We start from the raw sequence: 25,956 nt of genomic DNA, 5'->3' as shown, positions 1-25,956 counted from the left end.
AATAAAATATATTTTATGAATAAAACATGAGGACGCATTAAAGTTGGGCGCACTTATTTTACACTTTGATTGAGGTATCGCAGTAAACACACACTCACAATAGCTAGGTTCTAGGTTCGGGTGTACAACGGTCACACGTCACTATCATTATCACCCATCAGTCAGTACAGTTCTTTATATATATATATGTATATGTACATAAAATGACAGTCTTACATTTTTCATTAAATTGAGGTCTGTGTCTTTTTTTATTGCACCATGTCACGATTACTAAGATAGATGGCAATTTCTGAAGCGTTTTTATAAGTGTAAATCATGCTAAGCAGTATTTGCTTATATAATTTACCGACATATGTAGATATTTTGTTTACAAAAGTTAATATTTGAAACGTGCTACACAAAATTTTTAAATTCTGGCGGCCACGAGTGATTAATAAATTAATTGCGATTTATTAAATAAGTTATATCATTAATCTTCTTTTCTGTGTCGTTATTTGTACGCGTTTAGATTTTCCTACTGTAAAAGCACAAAGAAATTTTTATTCTTATCCTTTTTTTAACCCTTGTGCAAGCGACAACTTTCGAATTTCGGTAAAAGATATTAAAACATGTTTTTAAATCTTTTTAGATTATTAGATAATCTTTTGTCTAAATTCCTACACAAGTCAGGCCAACCACAATACCCCTAATCTGCATTGTTAATTGTGATCGATAGTAAAAGCAAGGTGCTAGTAAGGGACCTACCTTCGCAATGTTTCTTGTCACTATGCAGCTCATACCCTATGTGGCAACTGCACTCATAGCCACCTAAGGTATTAATGCACTCATGCTCACAGCCATGATTCTGAGTTTCGCACTCATCTACTTCTTTCATGAAAACGGCCGAGAAGCCTGCTTTTTGGACTGAAGTATCAGATACAAATTTCACGTACATCAAATTACCGCTGGATCTGCAATTTTAATTGGCAAGACCATTAAGTCTAGGAATTGGTTATTTTTGTTATGTTCAGTACTCACTTTAGGTTCGGCGGCGGTTTGTACCCACAAAAAACGCCAATTAATGGGGCGTCCTGAGCGTCACCATCTCTTACCTCCACATAATCATATACACAGCTATCATGATTTTCGACTTCAAAAGATTGAAACTTGAGCGCAACTTGAAAGCCTTTGGGTACTGATATTTTCCACAGACACTCCTTATTGGGTAAGTAGTCCAACGGGTAGTTGGGGGATTCCAAGCGGCCTTCAGAATCATCAACGGATAAGTTACCTCCACAAACAACTGTTATAAAAAATACATTAAATAGTTACTTACAATTGAAAAGTTAGTTACCATCAAATTCCGCCTTAAATCCGCGATAACCATCTTCCCGGTGTTTATTTATGTAAGTTAACAGCATACGACTCGACAAAGTAGTTATGACTTCTTTAGCCACCTTACCACAATATCGTCCAATTAGTGGAGATTTGATGTAGTATCCATCACGTATCTCAAGGTAATCAGTTTCGCAGTTATTGGACTTAAAGATGTTCTACAAATCAAACGAAGTTAATGTCTAATTGTAGAACAATTTAAAAAATTATGTAAGTCTGATGTGTACATACATATATAAATTATAAGTCATTTAAAATATCATATAAATTATAAGTCATTTAAAATATCTCATTGATTACGGAGATACGCCAACTTACTTATTTGTTTTGTCTTTCAAAATTCCAAAAAGTTCTAATTAATAAAAGAAATCTGACGCTAGTCTAAAAAATGCTGTTATGGTTATGAGTTATTATTAAAATGCTATCGAAAATCTATTTATTACTTTAGATTGTTTGTTCAAGTAAGGCATAAATGACATAGTAAATTTATATCAAATATTTATAAAAATTTATTAAAATACCATATTTTCAAGTCGCAGCACCACTCGCTCGCCATGAGTTGCTGTGATGCGCCACTCACAATGCTCCGTTTCATTGCTAAGGGCACCCGCTGTATAATAAACAGGACTGGAGAATATTCCAGTGCTCTCCTGAAAGGTGCGACCGCACTTGGGACATTTATATAATAGATTCGCCTGTGCAATATCGCCTTGACTTAGACGTAAACGTTGACCGATCTCTGGTCTTTTGCGTCCCTTTACCTCAATTGGAAGTATAGTATCCAGGTAGGTACCCTTGGAGAAAGTATTGCGTGCATAGTGCATAATGGAGTCATAATCGTACGCCATACCAAGTGAATTAACTTCATCCATGGAAAGCATATTGAAATTATAGTCCTGTCCTTTCATAATGTTGTTATGCTCAATGACTACATGTTTTTCACGATCTGGACGAGTATGTTCATGCCAAAAGCCTACCACATGGCCCAATTCATGCACTACAATTCCAAACTTATCGCAGTTGCGGCCAATTGATATTGCCTGGGGACCATTTCCACGTTTGCCCACAAAGGAACAACAACTGAAATGAAAGGCAATGTAATTGAATATTTAATTTAGTAAAAATAACACTACTTACCCACAGTTGCGTATTGTAAAGACTATATAATTTGGATGTATTTCTGCATCTCGCTCTACAAATTTAATACATGTGGAATTTTCCCAGTGCCGCATAGCCTGTTTAAAGAGCGCCTTGTGTAAGCCACTGAAATTCCCATCAATTTCATATGGTATAACACCATAGTCCCAAATCCGTTCCTTTTTTGCGGTTACTGCTCGTGATACGCGATTATGCGATGCAATCTGCTGCTGACTGTCAAAAGAAGAAAATAAAAATAAAATTATTTGTATGTGATGAAAAATTGTACTTGACTAGAAAAAATGTATTTGCATACAATGCTATTGTACTTTACTTACTGAATTATATTTAATTTATTCTCAAATACTTGTGACGGCTGTACAGATTTTGACGTATTGAACGATTGCCAAACTATCTGATTATTTTTACCCTGCAGCCATTTGCTATGTTGGCGTCCTGAATTCAAGTAGTTTTGTGCTTTCTGATCAATAGTTTGGTTTAAGTCCCCTCGAAAATGGGATTTTTTTTTATTACAATTATAACGGTGATGGTTTCTAAAAAATTTCAGTCAAACATATAAAGTATTAATAATGTAATCTATGGCTTACGGTAGCCAATTACCTTGTCTTGTGTATACGCCTATCTTCTTTTCGCGTCATGCCATGTGAATGTATAAAGTCCACATCTTTGTTATTTAACAACATACCATTACCACCGGCATTGCTATAAACATTTGGTATAGTAGAGCGTAGCGTAGGAAATGGGGTAGGAACAATATAATGTCGCTGCTCTGTTATGAAATGCTTCCCAGAATCATCTTCAATATCTTTGTTATTGGATTGAATTTTACGTACATCGACTTTGCGCCTTAAAAAGCGCGTCTTACTGTGCTTTAGAAATTCTGGCGTTGCATGTAATTTATTCGCGAGTCGTAGATTCCTCTTTGGTAACCATAAGTCAGCGTTTTGCTGGCTTATGTCTAATGGTATATGCACATAATGCTTCACAGCGCTCTAAGTTCAATGACATTCAAATATATATATATATATATATATCTATTTTAATGTTTTCTGTATTCAACTTACCCGGCCCTCTGAATTTAGCCAAATGTTGTTGAAATTAGACATCTTGGTTTTTTTTCGAATAACGTCTGTTAAGCCTTCTTCTTCTACTTGCAGACCCTCGTTATATACGTGCTTAAAATTTTCTATATATAGATGGAAAGATGAACTATGTTTTACAGACGAAGCATCCACCGCGCTGGGCTGGTTAGACAGCATTCTCTCGTTTTTCACTATTGAGTGTTTAGGATCAGGTATCTTATCTCTCGCAGTAAGAACAATGTCGCCCATAAATCCGCCTACCAAGTTGATTTACATTTAATTATTAACATTTTCTTCAGTAATATATGTATGCAATTATAATTTTATTAGAACCATTAAACTTGTCTGACCCCAAATATTTTTTTCTCATTTACCCCATTAACAATCAGTCTCCTACCTTATTTCCAATGTTTTTGTGCATAAGGTGGTATTTGTAATAATTTACTCATGAAGTTAGAATCTTAATGATTTAAGTCAAACAATATGTATGTAATATAAACAAGTAGACAAATTAAAGTTGGGCGCAACCAAAATTTATATACACTTTGAATAGAACATCGCAGCAAACACACGCATTTGCTCACAAACACAAACACACACAGCCAACAAAACACAGAAAACAGCCAATGCGTCACAACTCCTTTTCGCTGTAGCGTCAGCAGCTGACTGCGTTGGCAAGCACACCCGCTCTCTATATTGAAAATTAAAAAGTAAATAATTCATAAATTAGTTACCCGAGCGTATTTGTGATTTATTTCAAATTTTTAAATAACTTTTAGTTGCTTAATATTGTGGGTGTATTCCGTTATTTTTTATTTGCGGTGCTGGGGAAGGAAATAAAAACAAAATTTTAGCACGGGTATAGGAGCACCTATGTATGTACATACAAAATTTGGTTGCACTAGTTTTTCTAGTTGAGAAACAGGCACTCATACATACAGACAGACGGACATATCTATATCGACTCAATTTGTCTTGTTGACCAAGAATATATATATACATATATACTTTATGGGGTCTACCACCTCCTTCTCCCTGTTACATATGTACTTCATAATATGTCGGAGGCTTAATATATGTTTATATATGAGTACACAAACTTCACTTCACTATTTATTGACCGAACGCCGACACAGAACTGACCGTCTCGCTTCGCGTCCTCTCCTTTTATATTCATCAATTACGCATTAAGCAGCTTATTTTAGCTTAAACTATGTATATGTGTTTCTTAATATTATTGCGTAGCTCGCATTCCAGAATGTACGTATGTCACTGCGCAGCGGCAGCCGCATACCACAATGTATTTTTATGCATGTTATTGCGTAGCTCACATCCTCGGCCATCCTGACCGTTTAATCTCCTGATCATGTTGTTTGACTTACATCTAATATTTACAGTTTTTTTTCCCTTTAACTTAAATTATTTCGACATCTATGTACATGTTGACATTCTTTATTTATCTGCTATTGTTTTTATTTCTATTGAACCATGGCTTAATGTTTTGAACGCTCCATACGCTAATGTATGGCGTGCAAAATTGCAGGGAAAGACACAAAAAACATTGTCCGCGACCTTTTTTTTTTTTTTTTGTCATCAAGGGCAGATTGAAAAGGCTGCATTTTCAAAAATGCCACAATTCCCACCTGCTAGCTGACAATTTCTCCTCCTATGGATCTGGCCACTAAAAGGCGAAGTTGGCAGCACTGCACACATCATTGCCTAAAAGCACTAAGCATACAACACGACCATGGTATTATTGTATCATGAAATCGACTAAAAAGTGGCTGCATATAATTTCTCGACGATTGAGCCCAAGGCAAACTTCGTGAACTTTCGTGGTGAGTTCGCGATCCTAACACTCTTTGCCGAAATCAAGGCAGTGTTGCACAGTTCATTGCCTAAGAGGCTTTCAACGCATGAGGGTGGGTGCGCTGCGCAGCGCGCTGATATTCTTTCTATGTATGCGTGCATGCCTTAGAGCATGTGTGTGAAGCAACAACTGCCAGCGCACTCATAAGCGATCGTGTGTGCGAGTGGCCAGTTGCAATGAGAACCCATTTGTATGTATGCGGGCGTATGTGTGTGCTTCTGTTGCAAGCCCAAGCACTTCAAAAATTCAATTTTTATATTTTCTGCCGCTGACCGCTTCTAGGGTATGTAGGGTATATTGAATTTTTCAAAGTTCAGCAACAGGGTCAGCACAATATTTTATTACTTGTGCAGGTCAAAATAAATATATTTGAAATATATATAGGAAAAGGATGACACTTTTTAATTTGGAGTGCAAACGTTAATGTATACACGTGCAAACATTATTTTATGTTGTATGCTTAGTGGTTACAGTCTGTAACTATTTTAAAATGTTTGCCTTTCACGTATATTCTGAACCGTCTTAAAGCATAAATTATTGCAAGGGTTTCTAGCTCAAGGCTGTGATACTTTGATTCTGTTGTCCGATGTGAAAAGTAGAAAACTGGGTGTAGTCTTCCATCGTCTTTCTTCTCAAGTACGACAGCTTCAAAACCTAATGCACTGGCTTCACAGTGTAACTCAATATCTTTCTTATAATCATAAATTGCTAAGATTGGTGACTGTATCAATTTGTTTTTTATAATTGTGAAACATTCAAGTTCTTTTTCTTCAAATTTAAACTGTGTATCTTTACTTATTAAATCGTATAGCGGCTTGGCAATTGTTGAAAAATCTTTTATGAACCTGCGAAAGTAGGAGCACAGTCCTAAGAAGCTTTGAACAGCAGGGGATTTATCTGGTATTGGCAAATTTTGTACGGCCTCAATGCCTTTCTCGTCTGCTTTTATTCCGTCTTTCGATATGAAAAGCCCTAAATACATGACGCTTGATTGTCCATGCGTAACTCTAATTTGTTTTGTGTTGATCTTTGAAATACTACTGTCAATGTATCTTAATGTTTTTTAATGTCTTTACTAGCGATCATTATATCGTCAATATAGACAATAACTTTATTCTTCCTAATCATATACCAAAATATTTAATTCACAAATCGTTCTGAGAAACTCAAACTGGCCAAGGGGCGTTACAAACGATGTATATTTTACTGACTCTTTGTCTACGAAAATATTGAAATAACCATTTTTTAAATCTAGTTTTGAGAATACCGTTTTGTTTACTAATTTGTCCAACAAGTCGTCTGTCAGTGGCAGTGGGTAAATTTTCTTTAATTAATACTTTGTTTAGCTTTCTGAAATCAATGCATAATAACATGTCGCCAGTTTTTTTTTTACTAACACTATGGGCGAAGCATATTTAGAATCATTTGGTTGAATAATATCTTTATGTAAATAAAAGGCTTGCTATTTTCTAAACATAGTTTAATTTCTGCTCTGATTGTTGCTTATGTAATTTTCCCTCAGTATTCTTGTAAATTTCCATTTTGTTCCATCACCTATGTTTTCCCCACATTGTATCATTTGTATCAGTTGTATCACTTGTATGAGATGCCAGTCGTTCTATTTTACATATATCCTGTTGAAAACTTTTGAACTAACTTAACATTTGGTTCAATTTTGCAAATTACTGTATAAGAGCTATTCTTCAAACTTTTAATTTTGTGAGATGGATTTTCATTGTGGTATAGACTGTTTTCTACTGTTAACATTTTTAGCTTGTCGAGGTCAAACTTTAAATTACATGCATCCATGAAATTTCTGCCTAAAACTACAACATGACTCATAGACTCGTTTGAAACTATTATCAAATTAAAATAACATTTTGTTCTTTCTTTGAAAACATAATATAATATGCTTCAAGTTGGCTTTTATTTAATCCAAAATAAGATTCAGTTACAGCTTTTAAGTTTGCCTCTTTGGGCATGAGTGTTTTTTTTATGAAAGATATGGGAAAGAATCGGGTTATTGTTTATGAAATAAATTTTGAAGTACTTTACATAGTTGTTGCCACGCACTTCGATTCTATCTGGGCATTGTGCTACAAAGTGTCCAAACTGCCCGCACGCTCCCTTTTTGTTTTTCGGCATTCTTGTGCGTTGAGTCCGTTTGAGTTGCAGTTTGTGCAACGTACTTCAGCTCTGCGAGCTACAGATGGCGCCATCTGCTTGGGTGCTGCTGTCCGTCCTCGAATATGAACGTTGGCGAAAGCGCAAAGAATCTGCACTGGGTTGGAAAATCGCTGTATGTGCGCCTGATCGCGCAGGTTGATGTCCGGAATCCCTTCAAAGATATGTTCAATAAGCTCATCTGTTTTTTTTTTTTATTTGGAAGTATGCTGCGAATTTTTCACCGGGCTGCCACTTACGATCCTCGAATTTGCGCAGTAACTCCATTTTAGATTGTTGATCTCCGAATGCAAAAATTAATTGTTTCAATATCACGTCGATTGGTTCCATAATTCGCACTGTGTTGGCATGCAGCCACTGTTGAGCGCTGCCTTTTAATTTTGAGATTATCAAAATACGCATGTTGCCATTGTCTAAGTTGTACATTTTTGCAATATTTTGTATTTGTGCTGCCCAAAGACGTGCACATGTTGTTCCGTCGTATCTCATTGCGATTTCTTTAGCTTGTGACAAAGCCAAAGCTGCACTGTCACTTCGCTGTTGTTTAGCATTCATATCAAAGATTGATCGCTTCTCTATGTTATCGCTACCGTTGCCACCTTTGTCGCCAATTTGTGTTGTGGTGCTCTTCTCCTTTTGGGCCTTTGAGTTCTGCTAGCATCTGCTGTATCCCACGTAGCTGTTGCAGCACGGACACTTCATGATTGTTGTGCTTGAAGTTGTTGGTATGTCGCCAACTGCGTCTTGTGCCTGCTGATCTTAAATGTTGACCACTTCATCTTGTGACCGAACTCCGAAACAGAACTGACCGTCTTGCTTCATCAATTACGCATTCAGATATAATAATGCAGCTGGTAAACTGCGCAAATTATTTTTGCTTAAACTATGTATATGTGCGTATGTATATGATATAGCGCAGTGCGCCTTACAGAATTCGTGTTTCTTAATATTATTGCGTAGCTCGCATTCCAGAATGTACGTATGCCACTGGGCAGCCGCAACTTGTGTTAGCTTAATGTATGTATGTATGTACATGTGTGTTTATTAATATTATTGCGTAGCTCGCATTATAGAATGTATATATGTCACTGCGCAGCTGCATCTTGCCTACCACAATGTATTTATGTTTATGTATGTATGTTATTGCGTAGCTCGCATAACCCAATGTACATACATATGTATAAATATATATGGTACTGCGCAGCTTGCCTACCACAAATATGCTTTTTGTTCACAAAAATATCGAAGGGTATAAAAACATAGTGTATAGCTGGGATCTGAAAACTTTTTTTATACCCTGTAAATAAGGGATCGTAACAATGACACGTGTGAATTTGTAATGTAAAAACACATGCATTGACCATCGTTGTTTGTATTCGTGGTTAAATTTTAATAACGAAACAATTAAGACTGCATGTAACACAAGTGGTCTTACACCACCACATTGCACAGAGAACGGCAAGAGTGCACGCACCACGAAAAACACAACCGCGAACACCATGGTAGTACTGCCACACACAAGCGAATTTGTGGATCAGACCACAATCAATTACTTGTGCGTAGAAAAAATGATTTCAGCAGCATTGTGGCGCAGGCAATTCTTTCCCGAACAAAAACACAAGAAAAGGTGTCAAAATATTTCTGAGGGCTTCTGTTTTCGCTACTTGCTGTCGGCGTCGCTCTGTCGCTGCCAATGCAGTAGCGAGAGGAGGATAGCAAAAGCGATATTGTTTCTCGCGCTTATGCTTATATGCTAGCCGATCGAACGCGGACATTTCCTTTGCGCTTGCTTCGTTGTGCGGTAAAACACAACGGACCTTTTCTCGGATCTCTTCTGGGTGTTTTGGCGCTTTTTTTTTTTTTTTTTGTTTGTCCGTGCCGTATTTTCCGAGTGTCCATTGTGCGCCGTATGCGTTCTTGCACTTGATTTTTGTGTGTGCCACCATTGTGCTTAAAAAGTGCCACAATTGCCGTTCTCTGTTGCACATACGTGTTTGTTCGTTATATTAATAAAAACATATACATACATATGTACATATATAAAATAAAAAGTCTTAAAATAAGAAATTTCCTTTTTTTTAATAAATTGTGGAGATTTTAGAAAACATGGCACATTCATCGATGCATCAAACTTTTGACCCGATGTTGAGCATAGAAGTCGATATTTCATTTTGAAAACATGGACAAGGATCGACATCAGTGTTATAAGAACTAAAATACAAATACACTCTTCCAGCAGTGGCCGGCGCTGCCTATGCACGGTGCTAAGGTATTTTATGGCAGGCAGCGCTGCCGCCACTAAACAGTGTTGTATGCTTAGTGCTGCCGTCACACGTATACCGTAAAGCTATCGTGTGGCGTCGGCAATGACACTTCGGCTTTTGCTGCCTAGCTGCGCGTCGGAGCGGCAGAAAAAATTAAATCAGTTGTTTCTGAAAAGTTGACAAAGACACATAACTCTGCGCAATTTGAAAAAACTAACACAAGAAAATATGGTCGACAAAATATATATCCAATTACTTTTTTTTTATCGTAAATTGGGAGGGCGATACGCAATTTTCACAAATAAATATACCACTTATAGATGTGACCGTCTGTCAAGGGGTTGGTGGTGGCGTATTAATTGCCGTTGAATCCGACCTTTATCGGAATTTATTTGTTCTTTATCTAATATTGAATTTGTTGCAGTTAGAGTGACTTTTTGTCAAATTTCCTTCTATATAAGCCTCTCCTATATCCACCTCAATCGGAATGTTACATTTATAATGAACACCTACTAATATTAATTAGATTCCTTCTAAAGCTATCTGAAAGGATTATTTAGTGTTTAAAGGAGACTTTAATTTATCCAAGAAATTCTTGGTAAACTATGGATATAAACTTGGGTAGTTCTTACTAGCTCCAACGAGTTCATAAATAATTTACTGGATCTTTCACTTTATGAAATAAATAATATTCCTAATTGTAACAACCGATTTCTTGATCTTATATTTGTATCGGATCATTCAGCTAGCGCAGTTAGCAGAATAGATCCGATTGTGCTTCCCGAAGATGTATTTCACCCAACTTTAGAATTACTTATAGAGCTACCGGCTCTTGAGCAAACCGTGCAGCCTACAGCAGCGCCTAAGCCTCGTTGTTTTAGAAAGGCCGACTTTAATAATTTAAATAATCTTATTATAAATCATGACTGGTCTAACTTTTTTGCCAGCAATAACTTAGAAATTGCTTTGTCTCTTTTTTATAACGCCTTAAATAGCTTTTTGAACAATCCGTTCCTCGTAGGCAACCTAGTAGGTCTAAAAAGCCTTTATGGTTACTAGAGAGTTAGCGGGTTTACAAAATATAAAATCGCGTTTATTAAAGATATCAAAACGTAACGAGGGATAGATTGATTTTGCGTTATCTAAACTGCTAAATCTGAATTTCTAACTTTTAAATCTCAACTTACAGACAATATTTATGTCGCTGGTCGGCTTCAGTTTGCTCAGGATCCTAAACAGTTTTATAATTTTGTAAACTCTAAACGTAAATCGTCTTCAATACCTAACTATGTTTCTTATGAAAATACTACCGCAAATAATGATCAGGCATCAGTCGATCTATTTGCAGACTTTTTTCAAACAACCTATTCAGTCACTAACAACTTTTTCTACACACACTACCCTTATAACATCAACAAATCTAATTTTGTTGCGGAGCCTGTGATTAACGAAGACTCAATATTGCGTGAACTAAATGTAATGAAACCTACGTTCTCTCCAGGACCAGATGGTGTACCAGGTTGCGTACTTAGATATTGCGCTGGTTCACTATATTTACTTTTACATAGATTATTTGCCTTGTCCGTTAAATGTTACTATTTGCCTCCAATCTGGAAGGAATCTTTTATTATTCCGTTACATAAAAATGGCCCTAGAAGTTATTTAAATAACTATAGGGGTATATCAAAATTGACTGCTACGCCTAAACTTTTTGAAAAAATTCTTACTTCTCAATTAATGCATTTCAGTAGCTCAATAGTTTTACCTTACCAACATGGCTTTGTGAAACATAAGTCTACTACCATCAATCTACTTGAGTTTTCGTCAATGGTAATCAAAGGTTTTCACAACAAAATGCAGACTGATGTTATTTATACTGACTTTAGTAAAGCATTTGACTCTGTTAATCACCGTCTTCTAGTTAATAAATTAAGCTTGATTGGACTTCCAAACAATTTTCTGAAATGGATTTCCAATTACTTAACTAACAGAACTCAGAGGGTGATTTTCAAGTCGGCTGTTTCCAAGCCAGTATTCGTAACGTCTGGTGTCCCTCAAGGTAGTCAAGTTGGTCCTTTGCTCTTTAACCTATTTATTAACGATCTTCCCTCAGTCATTATGCATTCCAATATTTTGATGTATGCTGATGATGTGAAGCTGTGTCTATCATTTAGAGACATGTCATGCAGTACTTTATTGCAGACCGATCTTGATTGCTTTTTTAATTGGTGCAAAAATAATTTATTAAAACTTAATTGCTCTAAATGAAAAGTTATGTCATTCCATAGACACTCGCCTCACATCGTCAACTACTACATGGTTCAACTGCCTCTGAACAGATTATCGGAGGTTAATGACCTGGGTATTCTCCTTGATAGTAAGCTGAAGTTTGACAAACATGTTTCCTTAACTGTCAGTAAGCCAATTCAAGTTCTCGGCTTTATCAACCGAAAGCAAAAGAATTTGATGACCCTACACCAACTAACTACTTTTTATATATTCTAGTTCGACCGATTCTGGCAATATGGATCTTGTATTGGCTCCACAATACTCGAACCACCAAATTTAGTATTGACTCTGTTCAAACAAAAAATTGCTTTCCGTGGCCTTAACTGGGTTCCAGGTGTTGATCTAATCTCTTACTCTAAGACTAACTTTAATAATCTTCAATCTTAACTAAAATCGACGAAATCATGCTTGGTTGTCATGTTATGATAAAATAATAAAGGGGAAATTGATTCTTCATATTTGTTGGGTCAACTCAATTTCTCGGTTCCTGTTAGGTATACTCGAAATTTTGTTCCCTTAACTCTTAACTTTTGCACATCTATCTATTTACTGCATGAGCCTCTTCGAGTTTCTGTGCTGATTATAATAAACTTATTCTGTTATCAACACAGAGCCCTCTGAATTTATTACTAAGCGGTGTACCTTAACTTACTTAAAATATTAACAATTAACTTTAATCCAGATCTGATGGTTTTTCTGGATTTCCCCAATCCTTCACAAATTGTTAGGTCTGTTTACACTACAAGAGAAAATATATGCAGCACTTTTAAGAGCTCTGAGACATAATAAATTAATTTTACATATTTTGTATATAAATACTATAATGTAATTTACTCTTTTGCTGTCGACTGCTCTTAGTTGACATTAAATAAATAAATAAATAAAAATAAATAAATAAAAAAAAAATGCCTTATTTGCCATCAAATTTTGTCTAGAAAAGCAATTTTTTTTTTGCATTTTCTACTATGAAAATAATTTTGAGCAAGCTGACTAATAAAAAAGTGACGAACATATAGCGAATTTAATGCGGATCGAAGAATATAAAGGAGACATAGATTTGGACGAGCTAATTTAAATATTCTGCTATTGTTTCTCAATTAATTTTGTGCAATACACGAGCAATTTTCGCAGTGCAAAGCAACAAAACGTCACGGATTTCGTGTCTGTTGCTCCGAACACAAGTACAACGTAAAAGTGCAAACGTAATAGAAAACCAAATCTTAATTGGTAGCCTAAGCCATCTATAAACCGTAATTGAATAGGTATGCCACAAAAATCACTATTGAAATTGAGTTTCGCTGAAGGCATTCAAGGCTAAAAATTTCGTAGGTGCACACAGATTCAAGTAATTTTATTTTACTTTTTTTTTTCAGTCGTCGACTAAACGTTGAATCGATCGGTTGTGTCTTCGCAGTTAATCGCAATTTAAACGCACAGTTTCAAGCTTATCCACTTTTCAAGCGCTCATTCTCTTTCATCAAAAAAAAACACAACAACAGTAAGTCTTAAGTCAATAACATGCTCACTGGGCAGAATAGCCAAGGGGCAAATCGCTTTGAAATTCTTAGCAATAGCCCCAAAACCAAAAGGAAAAAACCTTCACCTCTATCAGAGGTTTTTCCAGAACTCCCAACGCCCAACTTACCCAATCCAAAATACTTAGTTATGTCAGCCACTGACAAAGAAAAACCCCTCTCATCATACTCATGCTTCGCAGTTGAACGAGCAATTAAAATAATTAGCACAAAAACACTGAAAATCAACCGAGATGGCAACTTGCTTATCTTTGTCGAAAACCCGACTATTGTAGAAAAGTTTATTGCTGCCAAGGAGCTCCATGGCATTTGCAAAATCAACACACAATATCACAACAATCTTAATCACTGCAAAGGTACAGTCTATGCTCCGTACCTTAACGAAGTTCCAACTGAGGAAATAGTGCAAGAACTTAAATCGCAGGGCGTTGCAGAAGTTTATAAATACACAAGGCAAATTGCCGGCAGGGTAGTTCCGACCGGTGTAGTACAGCTAACTTTTAACCTCTTCAGCCTCCCACCCCCAAAAAATCCAAATCTCTTGGAACCTCGCTCGGGTAAAGGAATACCTTCCAAACCCCATGCGATGCAAAAACTGTCAAATTCCAGGACACACAGCCAAACACTGCAAAGGTAATACAACTTGAGATCCAGGCGGCCTTCCAGCCCACCTACCGACTCCATGCACTCGCACATTCTGTATAAACTGCAAGGGAGAGCATGCTGCTAGCAGCAGAGACTGTCCAAAATATAAAGATGCACAAAAAATATTGAAAATAAAAACTCAAGAATAATGTACGATGTTCGAAGCCAAAACGAAATATTACAAACAACAACCACAGACACTACCAAACACAAAAAAAACTTACTCCGAAACAGCCACTACAACAGAATGACCAAAAGTAACGGCGACTGAAAATTTATCTTCCACCTCAAATAATCAAAACAACTCAAACGACAAAACAAAAATCAAAAACACACTAGATAAGCCATACAACTTCACAAGCACAGAACACAAAAAACAAATAACAACAGGAAAAAACTCGACCAAAACAAAAACGCACTCACACAAGATAACAGACAACTCAACAAACGAAGACATGATTACAAACAGCGTATCAGACTTCGACGAACAAATGAAAGCCGAATTGAAATTGATCAAAGCAGCAAACCAAAATAACTCAACGCTCTCTAATATAGATAGTACCAGAGAAGATGTTGAGTTGTGAAAATAATCAGCCTTTACCTATCTCTACTGGCTCTACCCTCACTTCTTGCGATCGCCTCTAATGTTCTCTGCATTAAAGCGCAGTATCGCGGGACTGAGTGGGGAGCTAGAAAGATAAGGAGAGATCACTTAAACACAATACGAAAAAGTTTTCGTATTTTGATAAGTATCAAAAACAAAAAAAAAACCTTCTCACTAACCCAATGACACTCAATATAATCCAATGGAATATCAATGGATATAAAGACTAACACCATAATCTCTCCCTCCTAATACAAAAATACAAACCACAAATATTATCACTTCAAGAAACTCATCTCACTAACCATGACACAACATTCCACACACCAAACCAATTCTTACTTTATAAAAAAACGATATAAATATACTAGCCCCCAAAGCTAGCAGAGGAGTAGCGCTTCTAATATCAAAATCAATTGAACATAAAATAGTAAACTACCAATCAAATATTTTAGCAATCGATAATTAGCGTTTATATATCACCAACTGAGAAATTTGTTGAACAAGACTTGCACGACCTAGGTGACATCAATGCCTGGCACTCACTCTAGGGATCACCCTCAAACAATAAAAGAGGAAATATTACTGCTAAATTCATTCAAAACAGCAATCTAATAGTTTTAAACAGAGGAGATGCCACACACCACTCCTCGCATAACACTTTCACACAAGTAGATGTATCCCTCTGCTCTCCACCTCTTGATTTAAACGCATCCTGGTCAACCTGCGAAGACCTATATGGAAGCGACCACTATCCAATACACTTACAGCTATTCCCAAAAACACTCACCAACTCAACCCATAGAACGCATAAATACAAATAACACTCAGTTAACCCTCAAGTGCCCAATTTGATTTTTCGAAAAAAAAATATTTTTTGGTTCATTTTGTCTTAAAAATAAAGATTTGTTGGGAAAGTAAGCCAAAAAAATAATGTAGTATAAAAATTATTTTGATAACGTATTTTATTATAAAATAAATAAAGAAATGCTCAAATAAGAAAAGAATTAACAATTAAAACTAAAGTAAATTAAATTTACAAAATTCAAAAATATTTTTATACTAAAAGCTAGTTTATTTGTGATGAAAATCGAAGAAAGTCTTTTTGTTGGGATAGGCACAGGTTTATATGTATTACATTTACGGCATACAATTTGTGTTTCGGATGTACAACCAGGTAGCTTACAGGTTATTTTGTCAGCGCGTGATAAAAATATCGAAAAATGCTCAACTCCATCATAACGTACATCATTAGACGGTAGGAAAGTTTTGTTTCCTGCGAATCTCTTATCCTTTTCAGAAACTTGTCGTGGGCGTCCTCGTCCTGTTAGCAGAGAAGGATCGAAAGTTTGGCAGCTGGTATTTTGTATTATTAGAGTCGGGCTGGTTTATTCGGTGGAACAAAATGTAAGCGTTTACCATAGCTAAATCAAGCATATGTGTAAATAGTCGATTTGTGTACTTGTTGCTCTTTAGTGGAATTTTATATCGGCCAATAAGTCCGTCCATTAAGTCGACACCACCCATGTTGCTGTTGTATTCGTGGATTACATTGGGGCAATCTATGTCAACGTATTTTTTTTCAGAGCGAACAAAACGTGAAACCTGGCCTTTTGAATTCGTTTCACTCAGGAAAGGCTTTGTTCCCGAGTAAGTCGAAGCAAGTCGCACTGCTTTATTGTCCTTCCAAACCGTTAAAGAAATTTCGACTCCTAATGCATATCCACAAAATTCAGTGGAATATCCACGCATTCGTTTCTTGATGTCGTTGTCACAAGGCAGCTTACAATGTGGAACACGGTTCGAGCGAATCGTTCCCAAAGAAAATATTCCCCGCGATTTAAGATATACAAGAAGCGGCAAGGAAGTATAATAATTGTCAAAGTAGATAATATGGTTTTTGAAATTCGGAACATTACGTGACAATCGAACAACTACATTTGCTGCCGCATCAAGATCTGGTACGCCAGTTTGAACAACGTTGTTTCCAGCGCCGCAATATATCTCAAAATTATAACAAAAGCCAGAGGAGTCACACAAATTGAAGAATTTTACTCCCCATTTGTGTGGTTTGTTTGGTAAATATTGTCGAAAAAAGGTTTTCATCTTCGTTGCACACATTTGTTCATCCACGCTTAATCTTTGGCTCATCGGAACTGACTAAAACTTCTCATTGAAATGATTCACGATAGTCCGTATTTTGTACAAATGATCGTGGTCTGCAGAATCCCTGGAGGGCAACTTACTATTATCGTTGAAATTAAAAACGAAGTATTGACATCTTTTTGGACAGCATACAAATTTGTTTGCTGGGTAATATGCTCAATGATATTATCGTTCAAAAAGTATTCAAAACATTTGAATGGTGTATCGAGCGTTTTGTAAATAAAATCGCAGATTTATCTATTACTAAGTTCTTTTGGCGCCACAATATCTTTTTAAACAGGGGTGATTTTGGATCTATAGCCGAAACAGGTTCCACAAATTCGGCCATTGTGCTTTCTTCAGCATGAGCAACATCATCCTCAGCAAGCTCTTTGCGTTTACGTTTCTGCGAGTGAGGTGAATTGGATGCTATCGAAGTTGAGGGTGACAATAATTTTGCCAACGGAGTAGGACTTCCGCTTGAATTTACACAAATGTCTGAAATCAACATATTTACCGCTTTTTCAATCGCTGCTTGATCTTCCTCATTGAGAGGAAATTCTGTCTTGCACACATCGTCAGTCAAATTGTCATCCGATTCTTCTTCTCCATCCGTATCCGTGTCAAATTCAATAGAATTTAAAAATCTCTCAATGTCCACGTCGGAAAGAGCTGATAGCTTATGCATTTGTCGGCGCTCCATATCTACTGAAGCAATTATTTGCACTTAAATATGTATTGAGATGGGCCAGTTTCAAACTTACTTTATAATTTTTTTCTCCCGGAAATTAGCCAGACCCGTTGGCTACCATAACAAAACTTGTTGTTTAACATAAAAGAAAACTTTGTTTTGTTGTGAGTGCTATGTTTTGCGTCCTTAAGACTATCACCAACACGGCTATATTTTTATTTTCTGCGTCAAACTTTCAAAAATATAAAAAAACCATTTTTTAATTCGCACGTTTTACAAAATAATTATTTCGACTAAACTGCACAACTTTTGATCTTTAAATGACTAGAGCAGCTGACGCAACCTCTTCTATGTATTGCAAACGCAACAAACTTAATTTTTGGACTTCCCCGAATAAGAAAACTGCGAAATGAAAAACCCGAATGAGGAATGTGACTAACGGTATATTTAACTTTGCCCGTCTAGAGGCGGTCTTGGGCACTAGAGTGTTAACTGGGAACTATTTCAAAATAATGTGTACGAACTATCACACAAAATACACATCACAAACAACACAAACAAATCAGCAGCACAATTCTTAAAAGTCATTAAGGCAAGTGCAAATAACGCAATACCAAAAACTAACCCAAAAAAAACTAATCCTAATATAACCTATTGGTGGAGCTCAAAATTAGAACTCTTGAAAAGAAAAAAAATCAAACTTCTTAACAACCTTAGAACACATTTAAGCACAGAAAACTTGCTGAAATACAAAAAAGCCAACGCCAAATTTAAATACGTTGCCAAAAGAGCTAAAAAAAAAACTAAGTTTGCCGATTTTACCCAGGATATTAACCCTAACACATCAACAAAAACATTATGGGAAAAAGTTCATACTATTACAGGAGTCAGAAAAAATATGCACATACACGCAATAGAAATAGAGACAGGCAATGACTGCGACCCAACCAAGATAGCCAACGCATTCGCCAAACAATGGTCAGAATACTCAAAAGACTCAAATTTCCCACCATACTTTCAGCAAAACAAAGCCAATCATCATACACCCACCTACCCATAACATACTTCCCAAGAAACAGAGCTAAAATTATTGAAACACCTATTACGCTACTTGAACTTTTATCATGTCTCAATAGCCTAAGGGCACCACGCCCGGACACGACAACATAAGCTATCAAATATTAAACAAAACTCCCTGCTACAGCAGTCAACAAACTCTTATACAATAAAATACTAGACACAAGCATCATTCCCCAGCAATGGAAAATAGCCACAATAATTCCGATCAGCAAACCCAATAAACCAAAACACCTCTTAAATAGCTATCGCCCAATATCACTACTATCCTGTATATCCAAAACGCTAGAAAAAATATTATCTAAAAGAATAATGTGGATGCTAAATCAAGAAAATCTGCTCTCCCCCAACCAATACGCTTACAAATCAAACAGATGCACCATAGAACCTCTTTTAATATTAGTTAACTATATATGCAACAAACTTTCTTCAAAAAACCATATCTCCATACTGTCAATAGACATGGAAAAACCCTTCGACAGGGTAGGTGCGCACTGCAAAAATAATAGAATTTATACACAGCTATCTCAAGAATCGAAAAATCCAAGTTAAAATAAACAACACTCTTTCAAATGTAAAACAACTTTATAATGGCATACCACAGGGTTCACCATTATCTGTAACTTTGTTGCTTATAGCATTTAATAAATTAAGCATTATTATTAACGAAGATAAATTTTTTACACATACAATGTACGCCGATGATCGCTGTCTTATCTTTATTCCAAAACCTGTTTATGTTACTAAAGTTAAAAATCTATTTGACAAAATAAACCAATGGTGCAATTTTACTGGAACAAAAATATCAAGCGACAAATCATCTCACTTACATATATGTAAAAAACACAACATAGAAATAATAATAAACAACACTAGTATACCTAAGGTACAACATCTCAAAATATTAGGATTAGTTTTTGACTCAAAGCAGACTTGGAACGAACATGTTAAGACTTTAATAAAATCTTTAAGCTCTAAATTAAATATACTTAAATGTTTAAGCAGTAGCAATCTTAAGTGTAACACCACATCACTCATAAACATTTCAAAATCAATAATACTATCAAAAATTGACTATAGCCTCTGCATATACGGTAAAACAAACAAATCCAAAATAAAAAAACTCTCCACCCCCTATCACACCACGATCCGACTCTCCCTAGGTGCATTTAGAACCACCCCAATCTACAACATGCTTGCAGAAGCTGGAGTTCCTGATTTAATAACCAGATTCCAATGGAGCATTGGAAGACAAATAAACAAGAATTATCAACACACCCGGCTCATCCTTACAAAAAACACTAGTAAACCAACTCAGACGTAAAACGAGAACGCGAAAGACATCAAGCCTGCAACTCATCATCGACAAAGCAAGAGCACTTGACATACTCATTCTGCCAAAGAAAAAAGGACAAAGAAAAACTTCCACCATGGTTCTTAAAAAAAAAGAAACTGTCATGCTAGAGCTAACTGAGCACCACAAGGCCACAACATCCAACGAAGTATAAATTAACATAGCTTCAACAAAATCAGAAGTTGAACACTCCACATGGCGGTTCATCTTCACAAGACGGCTCAAGAAACAAAAAACATCACCGCCTTTAGCGTGGCCAACGAACAAAATATTATATTGTAAAGCGTTCATCACACCAAGCATACACCCTCAATCTTCACGGCAGAAGCAGAGGCGATACTAGCAGCGGCTGAGCTGGCAAGCGTAGCTAAGCGGGAAAAGCACATTATATGCACCGACTCTCTCTCCACCCTACTTGCAATACAAATCGTCAACAATCATGGACCTACAATACAAAAAATACGTGTAATCATCACTACAAGCCACAAAAAATTAAAACTGCTGTGGACACCAGGACACGCACGTATAAGAGGAAATGAGCAAGCGGATACAGCAGCTAAATATGCTACACAAGCACCATTACTCCTCCACAACACTAACAAAAACAAAATATATAAACAAGCTCGTCAACAGTAACACAAATTGAAATTTTAAACGCCGTCTGGATCAACTACAATCACTTCTACAAAACGATAAACCCAAATAAACAACCAATTAACATACCAACATCGACAAATAGGAAGGATGCAATAATATTCACTAGATTCAGTTTGAGAAACACAAGTCTAACACGAACATCTCCTAAAACAACTACCTAAAAACATACAGTAGCAAAACTACACTTACAATCCAACATTTCTTAAGCCACTGCAACTCTATAAAAAATATCTGCACCACCCTTAACATTCCCACTCCAAACCAACTCCTCGCAGAGGTCAACCCAAACAACATAAGAGACTTCATGAAATTAACAAACATTAAAAATAAGAAATTAGAATAAGAAAAAAATCAGCCTGAAGGCCTTTGTTGCTCTAGCTATACTAATTGTACCATAGAATTAAATTCTAGGCTACAATTAAAAAATAATAAATAAATAAAATATTTTACTTTTTAATATTTCACAAACTTTTTCGAATTTCCAAAGTTTGTCAGCTTTTTTAAGTTTACCATTGGAAAGCAAATGCTTTCAATTTGTTTTTTATTTAATTTATATTTTTTATTTACTTAAAAAATATAAAAAAAAAGTTTTTAAATTATATTTATAAATAATTTACGTATTTTTGTCACGTCAAACAATACACTTAGCTTGGCAACTCTAAAAGTGTGGTTTTTGCAAAAATCGAGATCTGACAAGGTACCGGACACCAGCTAACTTATCTCTGATTTGTTCAGCACAGACTTAGTAAGCTGAAGTGCCTGTGGCGCCGCTTAATAGAATTAGAGTGAATTTCACGCTGAACTGAATTCTGGCACGTGGCAGCGTCCATTAGATACAAAACAAGGCAACTGAAACGCAGGAGCAAAGAAACTCAGAATTCGGAAAACATATTGAATGGCTTTTCAGTTCACTTGTGAGCAGTAACTACCACCACTCTTTAAAACGACTTAAAATTACAAGGCGACAGAGCGACTTGGTATTTACCCAAACTTGCTGCGTTGGTACACTCTTGCCATTTTCTGGCTGTCACCTAGTTCCATCTCGATATTCGCATTCAGTGTTGTGAATTATATATATTATTTCGCCCCACCTTCTCCATTTTACAGAGTTACGATATCATACTCCGGTCAAAATATACCTCGTAGGAAGCGATGTAAGCGACAAAATATACTGCATTTTATATATTTTAACATCAATTGAGGCAACTTCTTGACTGGTGGATGATATCGTAGCTAATGTGTGCAGCGAGTCATCCGGACGCTAAACGGTTTTGCGCAGGGTCTGGGACTCGTAAAAAAGAGATCCAGTGAAGACCAACAAAACTGCCTCGGATAAGCAATAATAACTTTAATCAGTGTGCTAAGAAATTATCTAATATCTAATTATCTAAACAAGCTGCGTTGTCATGCGGAGAAGCGCAAATTCGGATGTAGATTTGAAGTAAGCCGGAGACTTCACCACCACGTCTCCAGGCTCACACCAGTGAATGAAAGGCTAGCTACAATACGCGTCAAAGCTAGGTTTTTCAACATTAGCCTAATTTGCGCGTACGCCCCGACAGAGGAAAAGGACGATGCCGTTAAAGACGCGTTCTATGCGAGAAGGAGGAAATATTCGGGGAAATATATATCCTCGGGGATTTCAACGCAAAGGTTGAACGAGAACTCATTTTTACCCTCACTATCGGACAGTTCAGCCTCCACGAGACCACCTCGAATAACGGTCTAAGGCTGATAGACTTCGCCGCGTCGCGAAACATGGTAGTTAGTAGCACCAGATTTCAGCAGCTCGGCGAGTTGGCTATCCCCTAATCAAAAACACAACCAAATTGATCACGTTATGAAAGACGGAAGGCATGCCACAAGCGTGCTGCAGTCTGCCGCAACGCGAGCCATGCGGGATGCATACAGTGAGGAAAGAAGAGAGACGCCTTTTCAGACGGAAAAATGGGAGCAGGAAAGGTGCGAGCATGAGGAACTCGAGGTGCTGTTCGAAATGATGTTCGAAAATTCAATCAACAGGTGTACCGTCTGACCCAGGTTTTTAAGCACGGAGCCGCGACGAGAATAGAAATCTGGTTACAGATACGCAGCTGTCACTGAGATTATGGAAGGAGTATTTCTTCAAACTGCTTGCAGGCGATGACGACACAAATTCCGCAATTGGAGAAAGCAGCCCGATACCACCAATCAACGATGAGGTGGACGTACCACCACCTAGCCATAGTGAGGTCCGAGTCGCTATAATGCGACTTAAAAACAACAAGGCAGCCGGCGCACATGGACTGCCAGCAGAGTTGTTTAAGACCGGGAGCGATGAGCTGATAATATGCATGCATCAGCTCTTCTGCAAAATATGGCTAACGGAAAGCATGCCCGATTGGAATCTCAGTGTTCTTTGTCCTGTTCTGAAGAGGGGTGACCCGACGTTATGCGCAAACTATTGGGGAATCAGTCGTATAGCTATATCATATAAGATTCGTGCTGTGTGAAAGACTAAAGCCGATCGCCAACACAATGATTGGACCTTATCAGTGCGGCTTTAGACATGGTAAGTCCACCACAGGCCAGATCTTCACCAAATCCTGGAAAAGACCCACAAGATCGATAAACACCATCTCATTATCGATTATAAAGCTGCGTTCGATAGCCCGATAAGATATCGTCTGTACGCCATGATGTCTGAGTTCAGTATTCCGGCAAAGCCAATCAAACTTTGCAGGATGACATTGAGCAACACCATCAACTCTGTCAACGTAGGAACGAACCTCTCCGAACCTTTCAATACCGTTCGAGGTTCAAGACAATCCGACCGCTATCATGCGGCCTCTTCAACAAAGCCGGTGTACATCGCAATGGAACTATTTTTTACAAATGTGTGCAGCTCCTTGCATACGCTGATGATATAGATATCATTGGTCGCGGCAAGCGAGATGTCACCGCTGCATTTTCCGCTATCGAAAATAAGTCAGCAAGAGTGGGTCTGGCGGTAAACGAGGGCAAGACGAAGTATATGCTGTCTACGAACAAGGACGCGTGGCGCCTTGGTTCCCACATTCTAGCGGACAGCTATACTTTCGAAAGGAAAGCAGCTCTATAATGCAATTATAAAAGCCAGCAACAAACTCGACCACGTTTCCCCCGGTAGACCAACATACTGGCCAACAGACCCAAACAAACTGCCTGACTTAATAGACTTCGCAATTACCAAAAATATACCTCGAAACTTGATCAGTGCCGAAAGTCTCTCAGATCTCTCATCTGACCACTCACCCGTCCTTTTACTCAGTCATCCAGTAACTGATGATCAACCGCTTAGATTGACATCACACAAAACCAAATGGATCTGCTATAGGAAATATATAAGCTCACACATTACGCTAAATCCTGTACTCAACGTTAAAAATGAATATCGACAGCCTTATCAAAACACTAGAGTCCAATTTTGTCACCGCAGCCAGCATTGCAACTCCTCAAAACGCAAAAGCGCCTTACACTCAAAAGAAGACAAATCAGCAAATCGAGCAACTCGTTCTTAGAAAAGCGACCCCTTAGACGAGAATGGCAGTCCTACAGGTCGCCATATGCACGTCAAAGGCTTTAAGACGCCACCCGCAAGCTTACCAAGCGTTAAAACAACAAAAAGCAAATAGTCAACATCGCTACATCCAGCAACTACCATCCTCTTCTACGAAAAACTCACTGTGAAGGCTCATCCAACTCTAATGCCCCAACAGAAACTGTGATGCCTATAAAAAACCAACTAGGCGGCTGGGGCCGCGTGACGGACAGAGCCAAAACCATTTGCAGGAACACGAAAATGTGTTTCAGCCAAATCCTGCCACAAATTCATTCACACTACCAACATTAACAAGTGACTCTCAGCTTCAACAAGAGCCAATGAAATTTCGCCAAACGAAATTGCACACATCATCAAAAAGCAAAAATCACCAGGCCTCGACCAAATAACGCCAAAAATGATTATTGAGCTCCCATGTTGTGCAGTTTGCACCCTCGCGCACTCTTCAATGCCATCACCAAGCCTGGTTACTTCCCAGAGAGATGGAAAAAGTCAATAATAATAATGATACAAGCCAGGCAAAGATAACACAAATCCATCGTCATACAGACCCATAAGCATACATGCATGCCTTTCAAAACTCTTTGAAAAATGCTGACTGATCCGGATAAATCCATATCTAAGAATCCAAAACAAAATTCATCACATCAATTTTGGTTTCGTGAAAAACACGGCACTATTCGAGCAGTAATCGCATAAACATCTGAATAAAGAAGCGCATTCGAAAAACCGAAATTTGCACTGCAATATTACTAGATGATCCCAAGCATTCGACAGAAGTCTGGCTAGAAGCTAACGCATAAGATCAAACAACGCTCCTAATAATTACACACAAATTAATTAAGAAGTCCGTACTATATAAGGAAAATTTGAGTGAGATGCAATTCTCTATGTCTGACGAACTATGTGATCAGAGCTGGAGTCCCACAAGGCAGCGTACTTGGACCCAAACACTATATGTCCTTTACACACAGATATTCCAACAAGTAGACGACTAACAACACCAACTTTGCTGACGATACAGCTATTCTCAGCCGTTCGAGTGCCCTATGCATGCATCGGCGCAACTGGCTCTTCATATGTCCGAAGGGAGAAATGCTCTCCTGACTGGCGAATAAAATAAACGAACAAAAAAAGCAACATTTACGTTTACCTAAAAACAGGCAAAATTGTCCAACCGCTCACACTAAACAATTCCGCACTCCCGCAGCAAACGAAGTGACGTATCTTGGAGTACACCTCGACAGAAGACTCACATGGCGTAGGCACATCGAACCAAGAGAACGCAACTAAAACAAAAAGCCAATAGCCTCCACTGGCTTATCAACGCTCGGTCCTCTCTCAATCTTGAATATAAGGTTCCTGCTTTACAATTCCGTACTAAAACCCATCTGGACCTATGGCTTCCACAAATATGGGGGAACGCTAGCAATAGCACCATTGATAT

General features: G+C 37.4%; 1 protein-coding gene across 7 annotated transcripts in view; it reads right to left on the bottom strand.

The window, feature by feature from the left end:
* Window positions 1-25,956, bottom strand: part of LOC108602829 (dorsal-ventral patterning protein tolloid) — a 48,000-nt gene that overhangs the window by 5,513 nt on the left and 16,531 nt on the right. For 4 of the 7 annotated variants that reach the window (XM_017991064.1, XM_017991063.2, XM_017991065.2 and 1 more), the window contains 8 exons: window positions 3,597-3,871; window positions 3,133-3,524; window positions 2,850-3,065; window positions 2,512-2,745; window positions 1,896-2,454; window positions 1,334-1,532; window positions 1,018-1,282; window positions 745-950 (listed from right to left, as the gene is read on the bottom strand). In XM_017991064.1, coding sequence (XP_017846553.1) covers window positions 745-950; window positions 1,018-1,282; window positions 1,334-1,532; window positions 1,896-2,454; window positions 2,512-2,745; window positions 2,850-3,065; window positions 3,133-3,524; window positions 3,597-3,871 — 2,346 coding nt within the window. Of the gene's footprint in view, window positions 1-744; window positions 951-1,017; window positions 1,283-1,333; window positions 1,557-1,895; window positions 2,455-2,511; window positions 2,746-2,849; window positions 3,066-3,132; window positions 3,525-3,596; window positions 3,872-4,945; window positions 4,998-25,956 lie in introns of those variants that run through there. The other 3 variants (XM_017991068.2, XM_017991067.2, XM_017991071.1) reach the window with 3 other exon arrangements.

This window comes from Drosophila busckii, chromosome 2R, assembly GCF_011750605.1.
Source record: "Drosophila busckii strain San Diego stock center, stock number 13000-0081.31 chromosome 2R, ASM1175060v1, whole genome shotgun sequence".
NCBI classification, from domain to species: Eukaryota; Metazoa; Arthropoda; class Insecta; order Diptera; family Drosophilidae; genus Drosophila; species Drosophila busckii.
Note: the sequence above shows the minus strand (reverse complement) of the source record. Positions and strands in the feature narration are given on the sequence as shown.